This window comes from Salmo salar, chromosome 25 (assembly GCF_965601325.2).
Source record: "Salmo salar chromosome 25, fSalSal1, whole genome shotgun sequence".
Taxonomy (NCBI): Eukaryota; Metazoa; Chordata; class Actinopteri; order Salmoniformes; family Salmonidae; genus Salmo; species Salmo salar.
The window spans coordinates 24,862,096-24,880,874 of NC_138315.1; the positions used below are offsets into that span (position 1 = coordinate 24,862,096).

Consider the following 18,779-nt stretch of genomic DNA (forward strand, 5'->3'; position numbering starts at 1 on the left):
TAAGTGGTGTATGGTGAATTGTGTATGTTTGGATCAGTGTTTATGTGGTGTGTCTTCAATTTTGTATGTGCAGTGCTTTCAGAAAGTATTCCCAACCCTTGACTTTTTCCAAATGTTGTTGTGTTACAGCCTGAATTTGAGATTTTGTGTCGTCACTGGCCTACGCTCAATACCCATAATGTCAAAGGGGAATCATTTTTTCCGAATATTTTACAAATTAATCAAAAAATGAAAAACTGAAATGTCTTTTATAGGTATTCAACCACTTTGTTATGTTAATAAGTTGCATGTTATGTTAATACATTGCATGGATTCACTCTGTGTGCAATAATAGTGTTTAACATGATCTTTTAATATCTACCTCATCTCTGTACCCCACACATACAATTATATGTATGGTACCTCAGTTGAGCAGTGAATTCAAGCATATTCAACCACAAAGACCAGGGAGGTTTATATACATCGAAACTCCCTTTTTGAACATGGGTAAGTTATTCATTACACTTTGGATGGTGTATCAACACACCCAGTCACTACAAAGATACAGGTGTCCTTCCTAACTCTATTTCACCATGAGGCCAATGGTGAATTTAAAACAGTTACAGAGTTTAATGACTGTGATAGGAGAAAACACTGAGGATGGATCAACAACATTGTAGTTACGCCACAATACTAACCTAAATGACAGAGTGAAAAGAATGAAGCCTGTACTGAATAAAAATGTTCCGAAACAAACAGCCTGTTTGAACAAAAGGCACTAAAGTAAAACTGCAAAAAACTTGTACCTTATGTACCTTATGTCCTGAATACAAAGTGTTATGTTTGTGGCAAATCCAACACAACACATCACTGAGTACCACTCTTGATATTTTCAAGCATAGTTGTGGTTGCATCATGTTAAGGGTATGCTTGTCATCAGCAAGGACTACGGAGATTTTGGGGATAAAAAGAAACTGAATAGAGCTAAGCACAGGAAAAATCCTAGAGGAAAACCTGGTTCAGTCTGCTTTCCAACAGACACTGGAAGACAAATTAATCTTTCAGCTGACAGTAACCTAAAACACTAGGCCAAATATACACTGGAGTTGCTTACCAAGATGACATTGAATGTTCCTGAGTGGCCTAGTAACAGTTTTGACTTAAATCATCTTGAACATCTATGGCAAGACTTTAAAATGGCTGTCTTGCAATGATCAACAACCAACTTGACAGAGCTTGAAGAATGTAAAAAATAATAGTGTGTGAATATTATACAATCCAGCTGCGCAAAGTTCTTAGAGACTTACCCAGAAAGACTCACAGCTGTAATCGCTGCCAAATGTAATTCTAACAGTTGGAACAGTTGGATTCTATCCGTTTGTCACGAAAGCCCCATACACTACCCACCACTGCGACCTGGATGCTCTCGTTGGCTGGCCCTCACTTCATATTCGTTGACAAACCCACTGGCTCCAGGTCATCTATAAGTCTTTGCTAGGTAAAGCCCCGCCTTATCTCAGCTCACTGGTCACCATAGCAGCACCCACCTGTAGCACGCGCTCCAGCAGGTATATCTCACTGGTCACCCCTAAAGCCAATTGGCCGCCTTTCCTTCCAGTTCTCTGCTGCCAGTGACTGGAACGAACTGCAAAAATTACTGAAGCTGGAGTCTCATATCTCCCTCACTAACATTAAGCACCAGCTGTCAGAGCAGCTCACAGATCACTGCACCTGTACATAGCCCATCTGTAAACAGCCCATCCAACTACCTCATCCCCCATACTGTTATTTATTTTATTTATTTTGCTCCTTTGCACCCCAGTATCTCAACTTGCACACTCATCTTCTGCACATCTATCACTCCAGTGTTTAATTGCTATATTGTAATTATTTCGCCACTATGGCCTATTTATTGCCTAACCTCCCTTATCCTACCTCATTTCCACACATTGTATATAGACTTTTTCTACTGTATTATTGACGGTATGTTTTGTTTATTCCATGTGTAACTCTGTGTTGTTGTTTGCTTTATCTTGGCCAGGTCGCAGTTGTAAATGAGAACTTGTTCTCAACTAGTCTACCTGGTTAAATAAAGGTGAAATAAATACAGTTGAAGTCGGAAGTTTACATACACCTCAGCCAAATATATTTAAACTCCGTTTTTCACAATTCCTGACATTTAATCATACTAAAAATTCCTTGTCTTTGGTCAGTTAGGATCACCACTTTATTTTAATAATGTGAAATGTCAGAATAATAGTAGAGAGAATGATTTATTTCAGCTTTTATTTCATCACATTCCCAGTGGGTCAGACAATTACATACACTTAGTTAGTATTTGGTAGCATTGCCTTTAAATTGTTTAACTTGGGTAAAACGTTTCGGGTAGCCTTCCACAAGCTTCCCACAATAAGTTGAGTGAATTTTGGCCCATTCCTGCTGACAGAATTGGTGTAACTGAGTCAGGTTTGTAGGCCTCCTTGCTCGTACATGCTTTTTCAGTTCTGCACACACATTTTCTGTGGGATTGAGGTCAGAGCTTTGTGATGGCCACTCCAATACCTTGACTTTGTTGTCCTTAAGCCATTTTGCCACAACTTTGGAAGTATGCTTGGGGTCATTGTCCATTTGGAAGACCCATTTGCGACCAAGCTTTAACTTCCTGACTGATGTCTTGAGATGTTGCTTCAATATATCCACATAATTTTCCAGCCTCATGACGCCATCTATTTTGTGAAGTGCACCCGTCCCTTTTGAAGCAAAGCACACCCACAACATGATGCTGCCACCCCGTGCTTCACGGTTGGGATGGTATTCTTCGGCTTGCAAGCCTCCCCCTTTTTCCTCCAAACATAACGATGGTCATTATGGCCAAACAGTTCTATTTTTGTTTCATCAGACCAGAGGACTTTTCTCCATGTGCAGCTGCAAACTATAGTCTGGCTTTTTTATGGCAGTTTTGGAGCAGTGGCTTCTTCCTTGCTGAGTAGCCTTTCAGGTTATGTCAATATAGGACTCGTTTTACTGTGGATATAGATACTTTTGTACTTGTTTCCTCCAGCATCTTCACAAGGACCTTTGCTGTTGTTCTGGGATTGATTTGCACTTTTCGCACCAAAGTACGTTCATCTCTAGGAGACAGAACGCGTCTTCTTCCTGAGCGGTATGACGGCTGCGTGGTCCCATGGTGTTTATACTTGCGTATTATTGTTTGTACAGATGAACGTGGTACCTTGAGGCGTTTGGAAATTGCTCCCAAGGATGAACCAGACTTGTGGAGGTCTACACATTTTTTTCTGAGTTCTAGGCTGATTTCTTTTTATTGTCCCATGATGTCAAGCAAAGAGGCACAGAGTTTGAAGGTGGGCCTTGAAATACATCCACAGGTACAACTCCAATTGACCTTTAATTATGTCAATTAGCCCATCAGAAGCTTCTAAAGCAATGACATCATTTTCTGGAATTTTCCAAACTGTTCAAAGGCACAGTCAACTGGAATTGTGACACAGTGAATTATAAGTGACATAATCTGTCTGTAAACAATTGTTGGAAAAATGGCTTGTGTCATGCATAAAGTAGATGTCCTAACCTACTTGCCAAAACTGTAGTTTGTTAACAATACATTTGTGGAGTGGTTGAAAAACGAGTTTTAGTGACTCCAATCTAAGTGTATGTAAACTTCCGACTTCAACTGTAAATAAAAAAAATTGAATTCAGGCTGTACCACAACAAAATGTGGAATAAGTTATGGGGTATGAATACTTTCTCAAGGCACTGTATGTTTGCGAAACAGATTTAGTCCCCGATTGGTATGGTTCATTGTTCGTTTTTATTGTTACTCAATTGTAAGAAATGTATTTTGTTTGTGTATTTCAGTTGGATGTACTGGACGGACTGGGAGGAAGATGAAGTCAATGACAGCATCGGAAGAATAGAAAAAGCGTGGATGGATGGATCTAACAGACGGATATTTGTCACGTCTAACATGCTGTGGCCCAACGGCCTCACCCTGGACCATGGGACCAGCACCATGTACTGGTGTGATGCCTACTACGATCACATAGAGAAGATTCACCTCAATGGCACTGGCAGACAGGTGAGTGGAGCTGGATTCCAGGGGAAAAACTGGTTGAAATGATGTCATTACAGACAGATAATGACGTCATGTCAACCAGCTTTGCCTGCTGGGATGTCACCATTATAGTGTTCTAAAATTGCCATAGTTATCTCTGCCATTTCTGTGGTTTGCCTTCCCTCTACTCTCTCAGGTCTTTGAGTACTGGTGTACAGGTTGTGTTCTTTGATAACTGGTGTCTGATTTCTCATCCAGGTTGTGTACAACGGCAAACAGTTGAACCACCCGTTTGGAATTTCTCACTACCGGAACTCCATCTTCTGGACGGAGTACATGAACGCTTCTGTCTTCCAGCTGGATCTTACCTCTGGGGACGTTACTCTACTGAGAAGCGAGAGGCCTCCTCTATTTGGCCTGCGTGTGTACGATGCTCAGAGTCAGCAAGGTTTGTCTGCTTTTACTTCCCCTTCTACCATCCCCAATAAATAAAGATTACCTTCAGAGAATGGAGTCTATGGATCTTGTATACCTATTCCTACAACTTAGCACAAAACCTCCCCTACCATCACTTTGTAGTCTATGGTTAGCCCAGATGTGTAGCTTTATGCAACAAGTTATGAATGCTTATATACTGTATGTAACATTCAATGAAAGTCTTACCATGTACTGGTGTGATGCCTGTCTACAGTACTATGGTATCTTAAATGTACAGTGCATTCCCCTACATTGATCATCCTTGAGATGTTTCTATAACTTGATTGGAGTCCACCTGTGGTAAATTCAATTCATTGGACATGATTTAGAAAGGCACACACCTGTCTGTATAAGGTCCCACAGTTGACAGTGCATGTCAGAGCAAAAACCAAGCCATGAGGTCGAAGGAATTGTCCGTAGAGCTCAGAGACAGGATTGTGTCGTGGCTCAGATCTGGGGAGGGGTACCAAAACATTTCTGCAACATTGAAGGTCCCCAAGAACACAGTGGCCTCCATCATTCTTAAATGGAAGAAGTTCTGGACCACCAAGACTCTTCCTAGAGCTGGCCACCCGGCCAAACTGAGCAATCGGGGGAGAAGGGCCTTGGTCAGGGAGGTGACCAAGAACCCGATGGTCATTCTGACAGAGCTCTAGAGTTCCTCTCTGGATATGGGACAACCATCTCTGCATTACTCCACCAATCAGGTCTTTATGGTAGATTGGACAGACGGAAGCCTCTCCTCAGTATAAGGCACATGACAGCCCGCTTGGAGTTTGCCAAAAGGCGGCCCTAAGCACACAGCCAAGACAACGCAAGAGTGCCTTCGGGACAAGTCTCTGAATGTCCTTGAGTGGCCAAGCCAGAGCCCGGATTTGAACCTGATCGAACATCTCTGGAGAGACCTGAAAATAGGGTTTTAGGTTATTGTCCTCGTCAAACGTGAATTCATCTCCCCAGTGTCTGGTAGACAGCAGACTAAAGCAAGTTTGCCTCTAGGATTTTGAATGTGCTTAGCTCCATTCTGTTTCCTTTTTAATCCTGAAAAACTCCCCTGTCCATAACAATTACAAGCATACCCATAACATGATGCATCCACCACTATGCTTGAAAATATGGAACATGGTACTCAGTAATGTGTTGAGTTGTATTTGTATTCAGGACATAAAGGTAATTGGTTTGCCACATTTTTTGCAGTATTACTTTAGTGCCTTGTTGCAAACAGGATGCGTGTTTTGGAACATTTGTATTCTGTACAGACTTTCTTCTTTTCACTCTGTCAATTAGATTAGTATTGTGGAGTATCTACAATGTTGTTGATCCGTTCTTGGTTTTCTCCTCTCACAGACATTAAACTCTGTAACTGTTTTAAAGTCACCATTGGCCTCATGTTGAAATCCCTGAGCTGTTACCTTCCTCTCCGGCAACTGAGTTAGGAAGGACGCTTATATCTTTGTAGTGACTGGGTGTATTGATACACCATCCAAAGTGTCATTAATAATGTCACCATGCTCAAAGGCATATTCAATGTCTACTTCTTTTTTTACATTTTTTATCTTGGAAATTCTCCCTGGTCTTTTGGTTGGATCTTTCAAGTACTGGTGACAAATCATGAATTGCGATTCTTGCATTGATTGTAATGGACACATATGATGTGTGTAAAATAATTATATGTTATTAATTACACTTTGGGTGGTGTATCAATACACCCAGTCACTACAAAGATACAGACGTCCTTCCTAACTCAGTTGCCGGAGAGGAAGGAAACAGCTCAGGAATTTTACCATGAGGCCAATTGTGACTTTAAAACAGTTGAAGAGTTTAATGGCTGTGATAAGAGAAAACTTAGGGTGGATCAACTTAGGATGGATCAACAACATTGTAGTTACTTCACAATAATAACCTAATTGACAGAGTTAAAATGTAGAAAACAGCATTTCAAATGTTGCTACGTTAGACCGAATCGAGGCAGTCGGTCACATATTGTACGATGTGTGTAAAATATTTTTTTGAAGGTTGTACTGATTATGATGACCTAATGCTAAGCTACACCCTCTTAAGCCTTAGCCCCACCCATCTCTTTAAGGATTCACATGTGAGGCCATGTAGTAAACACACACCAAATAAAATAAAATCTATGTTTCTTTGTCACATGCACAGGATACAGAAGGTGTACGATGCCTTCAGAACATATTCAGACCTCTTGACTTTTTTCACATTTTGTTAGGTTTCAGCCTTATTCTAAAATTGATTAAATAGTTTTTCTTCCTCATCAATCTACACACAATACTCCATAATGACAAAGCAAAAACAGGTTTTTAGAAATATTTGCTAATTTATAAAACATTAAGAACTGAAATATTTATTTACGTACAGTTAAAGTCGGAAGTTTACATTCACTTAGGTTGGAGTCATTAAAACTCGTTTTTCAACCACTCCACAAATTTCTTGTTAACAAACTATAGTTTTGACAAGTCGGTTAGGACATCTACTTTGTGCATGACACAAGTAATTTTTCCAACAATTGTTTACAGACAAATTATTTCACTTATAATTCACTGTATCACAATTCCAGTGGGTCAGAAGTTTACATACACTAAGTTGACTGTGCCTTTAAACAGCTTGGAAAATTCCTGAAAATTATGTCATGGCTTTAGAAGCTTCTGATGGGCTAATTGACATCATTTGAGTCAATCGTTATGTTTGGAGGAAAAAGGGGGATGCTTGCAAGCCAAAGAACACCAATTTGTAAGTCGCTCTGGATAAGAGCGTCTGCTAAATGACTAAAATGTAAAATGTAAATGTAACAACAGTTTCGCCTCATTAATTCACATAGAATTAGCCCATAAAACTTGTTAGAAAATAATTTGAAATTGACAAGTTGAAACATAGCCTATAGATAATTAGCAGGCAGTGTGGGTTAACTGTTCTGTTACGTAACAATCACATTTTGGAACAGTGAATGCATTCTGACATCACGCTCGTAATGGGCGACCGTTAGAGATAATTTGGAACTCACACGTGACAAGGTTTTAAGCTAATTTTGACTCCTGGATTTATTTAGGCTTGCCATAACAAAGGGGTGACTTACTGACTCAAGACATTTCAGCTTTTCATTATTAATTAATTGGTAAAAAAAATTTAAAACACAAGTCTACTTTGACATTATGGGGTATTTTGTGTAGGCCAATGACAAAAGAAAAATCTAAATGTAATCCATTTTAAATTCAGCCCATAACACATCAAAATGTGGAAGAAGTCAAGGGCTATAAATACTTTCTGAATATACTGTAGCTGTTAGCATAATGAAAACAGTATAGTCTATCGTAGGAGTGACATTTCATGGCTTGCGTAAAATGTTGCATAAATTGACAGTGGCAGCATTTTTACTTTGAATTCTACTCTATGGAAATGAAAGACTGACTCAACATAGTGCTGCCTGCTGTCTGTGTGGTGGATGATGATATGTTCCTGTTGTGGGTAGTTTCATAGATAGAAGAAGAGAGAGATGCATGATGCACTTGGTTGATGGTGCAGAACTGTACATTTACATTTTAGTCATTTAGCAGACGCTCTTATCCAGAGCGACTTACAGAAGTGAATGCATACATTTAATACATCTTTTTTTTGTACTGGCCCCCCGTGGGAATCGAACCCACAACCCTGGCGGTGCAAACACCTTGCTCTACCAACTGAGCCACACGGGACCACCTGGCCTCACAGCCAGGTGGCCATTCTGCCGACCTAGGTGAGACAAAAAAAATTACCACCCTCCTATACCCCCACAAAACTAGAATAGTCTAAAATACTTATTTTCCAGATTTTGAAGTTAGGCTCATTTTAGGTTCTGAAAAGTGAAAATACTTATTTTCCGGACGTTGAAACTTACAACTTTCCTTAAGAACAAAAATGTACCAGATTTTAACGTCTTTGGTTGAAAATACATATTTTTCAGACTTTGAAATCAGGTTAATGTTCGGTTCTGAATAAAAGTTGAAATGACGTAATTTACAGACACTGAAAATATGTATTTTTTGGGAATTGATTATATGGCTGAATATCAACTGCACATGATATCACAATAATAATTTTTTTCACCATTTAATATATGAAAGAGGAGCTAACTGAATATTGCAACATAGAATATTTATCCCTTTATCTGGCACACCAAGAAATAAATATCATATAAAGTATTTTTCAGAAAAATATGTGTATTTAGCCTTAATATAGGCATAAATGAATTGTCTTTATTTGCATACATTTAAATGTGATAGACAACTCATCACAAACATCTCATCTCAACCGGCTGGTTGAGTTGCCCAAACAAATTTTGTATTGGAATTTGCATAGACTTTTTAAATCATAAAAAAATATATACATTAATTAACATGAATGTCTGCTTCAGTTACTGATAATGGAAGGCAAGCCTAGTTAAATGAGGACTGATAAGAAATATGAATAAAATATGATACATTTGTGTGTCAAAATATGAATTTTGAAATACATGTAAATTAATGTGTTTACTGTTTATATTTCTTATAAACTGGGTGGTTTGAGCCCAGAATTCTGATTGTCTGACAGCCATGGTATATCAGACCGTATACCAAGGGTAAGACTAAACATTTATTTTTACTGCTGGAACTACTTTGGTAACCAGCTTATAATAGCAATAAGGCACCTCAGAGATTTGTGGTATATGGCCAATATTGATTTATTTATTTATTTCACCTTTATTTAACCAGGTAGGCAAGTTGAGAACAAGTTCTCATTTACAACTGCAACCTGGCCAAGATAAAGCAAAGCAGTTCGACACATATAACAACACAGAGTTACACATGGAGTAAAACAAACATACAGTCAGACACAGTAGAAAAATAAGTCTATATACAATGTGAGCAAATGAGGTGAGATAAGGGAGGTAAAGGCAATAAATAGGCCATGGTGGTGAAGTAAATACAATATAGCAATTAAAACACTGGAATGGGAGATTTGACAGTAAATGAGTGTGCAAAGTAGAAATACTGGGGTGCAAAGGATATACCACAGCTAAGGGCTGTTTACAGGCACTATGTGTTGGGTTGTGTTTAAGAACAGCCCTTAGCCATGGTATATTGGCCATATACCACACCCCCTCGGGCCTTAATGCTTAATTATACTATGGCGTTGTTGAATAGTCATTTCTGATTGGCTTGAAGGGAATTCTAGAGCGTGCATTATTTCCCTATAATGCACAGTATATCAGCACGGTAGAATTCAATAGCTAGAGTTCATTCTTACATGTTCTATGTTTGAGCTGCTTTTGAACGCAAAAGTTGAATTGAAAACATTATTAGCATTGTTGAATTCGATTTTCGAAATAGCAAGCTAAGACTGATGGTTTATTTAGCCAAACTGGCAAGTCTGTTTGTTTGGTTACCAAGGCAACAACTGTAACTATCTAGTAATCTTGCTAGCTACTTCAGTGGATGTTGAACATATTTCTCCTTGCAAATGAACACATATCCAGTGGCAAATGTGTTACATTTTAGCCATGGTATAGGGATAATCAACTCGGGGCTCTATGCATTCTCGAAAATAATGCACCTCCGTGGAAGGTTAGTCCCACTCCGCTAGCGCACACACCTTCCACGTCGTTCATTATTTTCCATTGAACGCATAGCCTCTTGTCCTATTTGCACAGACAAAAAAAAAATCACATAACAATATTTATCCATTGTTCATAATAGCTAGCTTTGACTAAATTGCATTACTTTAATCGGCAATTCAACCGCCTGGTTGAGCATATTTTTCAAGAGTTCATAAAATTATCAAATAATAACATTTTCATAATTGTATCATTCCAAAATTATGTTTTAGCGGTCAACAACATTTTACAGAGTTGTAATTTCCTATTTTACACACAATTAGTAGTGAAAATGTGTGATTAAGGAGGTTCAGTTTTGCTAACGTTCACTTCCTGGTTTTCAATCATCTTTGAATGTTTCTTTATTTTATTTGTATTTATCCTTTATTTTTTACAATGTCTGTTTACAATGTCTGCCTACATCAATGTCTGTTTAAAAAATACAGGAGTCCAATAATGAAAGCCACATGATAATTTTACTAAATTTTTACTAAATTATAAAATACATTTGTGATTGGTTCAGATTTGGTCCGGAAATCAAGTCCGGTCCGGACTGCACCAATAAAATTATGAGAAAAAAAAGATGTCTGAAAGACGTCGCCGTTAGTCTGTGTTTACTGGGGTGTAGCCTACAGCAGGGTTTCACAAACTCATCATCAAGCAAAAACCTGGCGGCTAGGACCGAGTTTGGGAAACCCTGGTCTACAGTGACAGCCCAAAATGGAATTTTATGAATGCCCATCCATGTGGTAGGCCTACCGTTTGTAAAACATCAGTTGCATTGGCTTTGTTAGTCCTGATTCCTGTGACTAATGATTTTGGCTATTTAAGCTCTGAATATCAACTACCCAACTTTTTTTTATCTCCAATTTATGTCCAACTTTATCAGGAGATATCCTGAACCTATTTGCAATGAGAATCAACGTGTTTACACAGCGGGGAATGCATAAGTATATTATTTTTCACTATGATCATCAATTTACGGATACAAACTTGAAACCATTGCTTGCTGTTTGGGGTTTTAGGCTGGCTTTCTGTATAGCACTTTGTGACATCTGCTGATGTAAAAAGGATCTATAAATACATTTGATTTGAAATCACTGATTATCATGACCATTTAGCCCACGGGGTGAAACTCCTGGACAGCACTTGAGAGTAACCTGATTTTACATTTCATATTGTCCATTTAACTTTGACCGGTCCTATTTTTAGGATATGGTGTCATAATCACGTCGAAGCTCCTTTTTTATTTGATTGGGTTAGGCGCCATTTAGGTTAGGCTATTTGATCGGCGAAACGTGTATGATGTAAAATGTGACGATTTCATGAATTTTGATCTCCAGCCTATAGCCTACAGAAAATGCACATACTCGTTCTACCATAAGCTATAGTCTACATGATTTCTGTTCGATATTTTTTTACGGAACGTTGGTAGAGCGCCGCAGCGAGGTGTCTCCAATAGCACCCTGGAGAGGTGCACTGGACAAATATTTTGTGCCCCTGCCTTTGACAAAGTGGGCACTGTTTTTCACGGGGCGGCATCAGCGCTCACCTAAATAGCCTATATTCTGTACCACTGCACTGGGTGAGAGAAATTGTAATTGTTTTTGGGAAAAGTTATGTGAGGTTTTATGTGTTGTCTTGGTCAGTTGAGCTCAGAAAATGCCGCCCTCAACAATCTGCCGCCTGCCTAATAGGCGGGCCAGCCCTGCTCACAGCAGGTAGAACCCTTGTTATCCTTCCGAAGCGTCGGTGAATCACTGTTTAGTGTTCCGACTGTGCACGTGTGGAGCAAGGGGAAGCGTGATTACTGTCATCTTCTCTCAGAAACAGAGAAAGTACCAACACTAATTATCTGCTTGGTAATCAATGGATTAAGATAAGGGGCATTTTGGGATGATTCACTGCTTGTGGGTTTTTCATTTGTGTAATAATTTCTATTGTTTCACATCAAAATAATATAGTTTGTTAGAGTGGTGTAGGAGTGTGGTATGCCAAGTATGTAATGATGTGATGCAGAGAAACAGTGAGGGAGAATATAGCTGGCAGTAGGAGTTCTAATTCTCAGCATGGGGGAAATAAGAATTTCACTGGCCATTCCTCCAAAGCTCATGTCACCAAAGAGATTAATTGGCCCTGCTGTCCTCTGAGTATTACTGATTGGCTCTCACAAAACAGAAACCTTTATCTCATTGGCTCAGGCATTGCCTTTGGACCTTACACTAAACAAAACCAACAATGGACTCCATGCCTCAACTTTATAAGTGACAGTTTCTTCACACAAAGACAGTTTCTTCTCTCTTGAGAACAGTTGGCTTTGTCCTAAAAGACAAATTATTTTCCTGAAAGAATAAAAATGTCAAATGGCTCCTCTCCACAATGTCCCCAATAATTCATTTGACGTGTGGTTATAGATGATGTGGCACCCACCTGGCACATCCTTCTCAAACAGGAAATGGCTTTTGTATTAAGGATATATTTTATGTGTGTTTCTTCACAGTTCACATTGACCTTGTTGTTCCGTTGTTCATAGAGAGAGACGACGACAGACGGAACAGCAAAAGAGAAACACGACAAAATACAATAATAATGCTTTAGAAGAATATGATTTACGGTAAATAATGGTACTACTCTGTATTTCCAGGTGACAATGCATGCAGAGTGAATTATGGGGGATGCGGTACCCTCTGCCTCTCTATCCCAGGGGGCCGAGTGTGTGCCTGTGCTGACAACCAGCTCCTGGAGAAGAACAATGTCACCTGCTTAGGTACAGTAGAACCATGAAGTGAATTAGCCAGAGTAGTACAATTGCACTGTAGACAAGCTAAGAAATGAACATGGTTTTCTCTCACAAATATTTTGTGATTATTTTGTATGCTTGACTTTTCAATGGAATTAATTCCACTGTGGTTTAATTTGGCTCAAGTCTGTTTCTGTTATTAAAGTCCTTTTCTCTGTTATGTCTGTTAATTAAGTGTCATCAGGGGGGGTGGAGCCACAGCTCTGTAAGAGCGATGAGTTTCAGTGTCGTAACCATCGCTGTATCCGTGCGTCATGGAAGTGTGACGGAGATGATGACTGTCTGGATGGAAGTGACGAGGATCCCCATAACTGCTGTGTGTATTTATCTGTCTGTTGTCTCTGTCCCGCACACACACACACACACGCACACACACACACGCACACATACACACACGCACAAACATTCACACACCACTTACCATGCAACGTTGCATAAGTTTATATTTTCTTGCTATCAACTTTTATCTCGCCAAACGTCATTGATACTGTATGATTCAAAGCTGGTGAATACTGCCCACTCCTCTCCTTTCTTCCCCATCTATTTGCCTCAGAAGAGAATTGGCTGTTGAGTGAATCAATAAGATAAACACCACGTTAGACGCTTGGATGCTGACTCATTTCTCACTATGAAAAATACTATAATGTAATCTTCTGCCAGAATGATCAGATTTGCAAAATCTATTATCTGCCCTGCTGGAATGTCTGCATGCCTCCTATCTAACAAGATTTGAGACATTCTGACCCAAATTCCTGCTTCGCATTGCTGTCTGTCATTTGTACTGAACTCTTCAAGTCAGAAACGGTAAATGTCAGGTTTGTAAGTTCTTTACCAGGCAAATTCCATCCCACAAAGCAGCTCAACTAGGACATTTTTAAAACATGAAATGGTGCTAAGATGATATGAGTGTCTCTGTCTGTGTATTTCAGCCAACCACAGTTGTCCCATAGACCAGTTCAAGTGCCTCAATAATCGCTGCATCCCTAAGAGATGGCTGTGTGATGGAACTAATGACTGTGGGAACAATGAGGATGAGTCCAACACCACATGTTCAGGTAACTGATACAATACCTTAGCTTTTTCTCAGATCTGCAGTCCGGCAATTGCATTGTGTTATGTAGTATATGTCACTGGCATTTTCTAAGCTATGAGTATATATGGATGTGGTACATTTCACTTAGTCAGATGGACTATGTATAGTTAAAGAATGCAAACCTCTACCCCCTGCAACTTCAACTTCCTCCGCAGAAAGGTTTCTGCACATCAAAGCATCAAATAGCAGGGTAGTCAAACATTCCTAGTCATGTCTTACGACACTATACAAGCCAACAGCCACAGTCAGTGTGATCAATCTCATGTGAAAGCTCAGAATCAGAGAAGTTTAGCACTCTCAAAAGGTAACTTTTCCTGCTATTGAGTTATTGTCAGAATCACTTACGTCTGTCCATACCATAGTGGCTTTTTTCCCTTCACACCTAACAGCCAAGTTGCCAGCCTTGCCTCTTAAAAGTTGTGAGCCTTCCAGGATCAATCAATGGGTGATAAATGTTGCCTTGTCATCAGAATGAGATGCATGTTACACACACAGCACCACAAAGAGAACGCTGCCTCGTGTGCTGTCCGGGTGCTGTGCTGTTGTTGCATGTCTGTCTCTGTTCACGGACATTGAGTATACTCCATGTCCAAAAGTATTGGGACAGTGACCAATTTCTTGTTGTTTTTTGCTTTGTACTCCAGCTCGTTGGATTTGAAATTATACAATGACCGTGCGGTTAAAGTGCAGACAGTCAGCTTTAATTTGAGGGTAATTTCATCCACATCGGGTGAAGCGTTTAGAAATTAGAGCACTTTTTGTACATAGTCCGCCTTGGGGGACAAAAGTATTGGGACAAATTCACATATGTGTATGAAAGTAGTCAAAAGTTTAGTATTTGGTCCCATATTCCTAGCACGGAATGATTACATCAAGCTTGTGACTTTACAAACTTGTTGGATGCATTTGCTGTTTGTTTTGGTTGTATTTCAGATTATTTTGTGCCCAATAGAAATTAATGGTAAATAATGTATTGTGTCATTTTAGAGTCACTTTTATTGTAAATAAGAATAGAATGTTTCTAAACACGTCTGCATTTGCTCCCACGTGGTGGAGCGGGCTAAGACACTGCATCTCAGTGCTAGAGGTGTCACTACAGACCCTGGTTCGATCCCGGGCTGTTTCACAACCGGCTGTGATTGGGAGTCCCAGAGGACAGGTGCACAATTGGCCCAGCGTCGTCCGGGTTAGGGGAGGGTTTGACCAGGGTAGGTGCTGTAAAATAAGAATTTGTTCTAAACTGACTTGCCTGGAAAAATAAAAAATAAATGCATTAATGTTGATGCTACCATGATTACAAATAGTCCTGAATGAATCGTGAATAATGATCAGTGAGAAAGTTAGACGCACAAATATCATACCCCCCTAAAAATGCTAACCTCCCCTGTTATTGTAAGGGTGAGAGGTTAGCATGTGTTGGTAGTATGATATTTGTGCGTCTGTAACTTTCTCACTCATCATTATTCACAATTCATTCAGGACTATCTGTAATCATGGTTGCACCCAAGTTAATGTAGAAGTGTTTATAAACATTCTATTCTCATTTACAATAAAAGTGACTTCAAAAACACAATACAAGCTTGATTACATGAAGCTTGTGTAGTATCACAAGCTTCATGTAATCATTGCGTGCTAGGAATATGTGATCAAATACTAAACTTTTGACTATTTTAATACACATACACTATTTCTGCAAAAGTCTGTGGACAACCCTTCAAATTAGTGGATTTGGCTATTCCAGCCACACCATCAATGCTTAAAGGTATATAAAATCGAGCACACAGCCATGCAATATCCATAGACCAACATTGTCAGTAGAATAGTCTTACTGAAGAGCTCAGTGACTTTCAACGTGGCACCGTCATAGGATTCCACAAGTCAGTTCGTAAAATTTCTGCCCTGCTAGAGCTGCCCCGGTCAACTGTAATTGCTGTTATTGTGAAGAGGAAACATCTAGGAGCAACAACGGCTCAGCCGCAAAGCTCACAGAACGGACCGCCAAGTGCTGAAGCGCGTAGCGCATTAAAATCGTCTGTCCTTGGTTGCAACACTCACTACCATGTTGCTTCCAGAGTCAGTTTGGAACATCAGCACAAGAACTGTTCGTCGGGAGCTTCGGGAGCTTCATGAAATTAGTTTTCATGTCCTAGCAGCCGCACACAAGCCTAAGATCACCATTCGCAATGCCAAGCGTCAGCTTGAGTGGTTTAAAGCTCGCCGCCATTGGACTCAAGAGGAGTGGAAACGCGTTCTCCAGAGTAATGAATCACACTTCACCATCTGACAGCCTATGGAATAATCTGGGTTTGGCCGATGCCAAGAGAACGCTACCTGCCCCAAAGCATAGTGCCAACTGTAAAGATTGGTGGAGGAGGAATAATGGTCTGGGGCTGTTTTTCATGGTTCGGGCGAGACCCCTTAGTTCCAGTGAAGGGGAATCTTAATGCTACAGCATCTAGACGATTCTGTGCTTCCAACTTTGTGGCAAGTTTGGGGAAGGCCCTTTCCTGTTAAATGAGGTTGAGGTCCACACAGAAATGGTTTGTCGAGATCGGTGTGGAAGAACTTGACTGGCCTGCAAAGAGCCCTGACCTCAACTCCATTTAACACCTTTGGGATGAATTGGATCGCCGACTGTGAGCCAGGCCTAATTGCCCAACATCAGTGCCCGATCTCATTAATGCTCTTGTGGCTGAATGGAAGCAAGTCCCTGCAGCAATGTTCCAACATCTTGTGGAAAGCCTTCCCAGAAGAGTGGAGGTTTTTATAGCAGCAAAGAGGGGAACCAACTCCATATTAATGCCCATGCTTTTTGGAATGAGATGTTCTATGAGCAGGTGTCCACATATTTTTGATCATGTTGGTCATGTAGTGTATAAGGGAGTTTGTCCCAATACTTTTGGTCCATAAAAATGGGGGGATTATGTACAGAAAGTGCTGTAATTTCTAAACGGTTCACCCGATAGGGATGTAAATACCCTCAAATTAAAGCTGACAGTTAACACTTTAACCTCATAGTCATTGTATAATTTCAAATCCAAGGTGCTGGAGTACAGAGCCAAAACAACAAAATGTGTCACTGTATGTGACTGAAAGGTTTGTTTAAGGGCTCTGCTCGTTTACTCCAGACTTGATATATGTGATATATCTGTCATGGAGAGATCAACTTAAGCTCCATAGGCCTGACATTGACATGCCATATGATTGAATGATCATTAGGGAGCTGAACATGTCTGGCTTTAACTTAACACCCATGTGATTTAATTACAAATGCTCTGCTGTCTTCCATGTCTTTCTCAGCCCAGGCCTGTCAGCCCAACCAGTTCTCCTGTCGGAACGGACGCTGTATACCCCAGGCCTGGCGCTGCGACCGAGACGACGACTGCGGGGACATGTCCGATGAGACTTCCTCCTGTGGTGAGTCAGACTCTCAATCTGCATTATATGGCCCTGAATCCTGGCGATTAACTCCGTTTTTGATTATGTATGATCGTTAAGGGTGAGCATCTCAAGTTAGGTTTCAACCCTGTAAGATTATTCATACTAAAACGTCCTAGTAGACCAAATCAGAACAAACACTCTCTGCTGTTTATGTTTTTGGAAAGGAAGGAAAGTGCTGGGTTTTTAAACGCCAAGAGAGGCTTTCAAAGAAGAAGATGTGACCACTTTTACGATGACACTGTCAGATCTGAAGATTCTATTGACCTCATCCCCAACCTTGAGAGGAAAAGAAAAGGACATACCGCTGTGAGGTGTAGCTCAGAGGAAATGGTTCAGTGGAAAAGACAGCTCGTCTTTTAGTGACCCAACTACACCAGAGAAGCCTTAAAAGTATTTCAAAATATGCCTCCTGGTGAGACAACTGAATGCTAGCTTGGCTGTTTGAACTCTTAGTGTGTGTTCTTGTCTAGTGCACAGCAGCCGGTTGGTTATATTTCTATTAAAATATAGTGCTTTCCTCTTTCTAAGGAGTAATAAGGCTTGTTCTTAGCTAGTTTCTGAAAACTAAAATGCAATATCCAATTGAACAAACACAGGTTGTTGAATATGATTATTGAGCAGGCTATCGGGTTACCTTTTAATTGGCATAGTCTTAGTTGTGAAGGGGATGCATGACTGTACCAGTGTGCTTATTATTTGGAGAAATAAGAATAGATTTATTGTGATGTCCTTGCTATCTATCTGACACTGTTTTCAAACTGTTCCCCCTAAATCTAATTTTCCTACAAGAATGTCCCTTAGAGCTATTTCTTAATTTACTAGTTCCTTGAATACTTTGTTGTCTCTCTTACATTGCTTGTTTCATTCATGTGAGTTTTAGCAGTTACATTATTAAATAGCCCTGAGTCCTCAGGGCCAGGAGCTGAGCATTCACTTCTTACTCACTGATTAAGGAGAGTTAGAATGATGCTGCGAAATAACACTTGTAGCATTTTTTTAAAAACATTTTAGTATTGCAGAATTACGCACTGTATCTCAACTTATACCAAAGTAAGTTGTAGTACTTGCCATTTTTATGACCCAACAGTTTATTTTGTTTTCATATTTCTTTTACAGTACCTGATTTCAACGGGCTATACTTGCTATCTTTCTGGTACACTAGTCTAATCTCATAACTATACTTTTGTGTGACTTTCATGCAGAGGGAGCTTTCCAGGCCGTAAGTTACATATTTAGTGATGTGAGGTGGAAATAGTTGAATTACTAACAAATTGTAAAAAAAACTGGGAAAACA

At 39.8% G+C, this 18,779-nt stretch overlaps 1 protein-coding gene across 1 annotated transcript in view; it reads left to right on the forward strand.

The window, feature by feature from the left end:
- lrp1bb (low density lipoprotein receptor-related protein 1Bb) overlaps window positions 1-18,779 on the forward strand; it is a 319,979-nt gene that overhangs the window by 118,111 nt on the left and 183,089 nt on the right. The window contains exons 13-18 of the mRNA XM_082969228.1: window positions 3,856-4,075; window positions 4,310-4,499; window positions 12,796-12,918; window positions 13,127-13,267; window positions 13,881-14,006; window positions 17,345-17,461. Of these exons, the coding sequence (XP_082825354.1) occupies window positions 3,856-4,075; window positions 4,310-4,499; window positions 12,796-12,918; window positions 13,127-13,267; window positions 13,881-14,006; window positions 17,345-17,461 (917 nt within the window). The remainder of the gene's footprint in view (window positions 1-3,855; window positions 4,076-4,309; window positions 4,500-12,795; window positions 12,919-13,126; window positions 13,268-13,880; window positions 14,007-17,344; window positions 17,462-18,779) is intronic.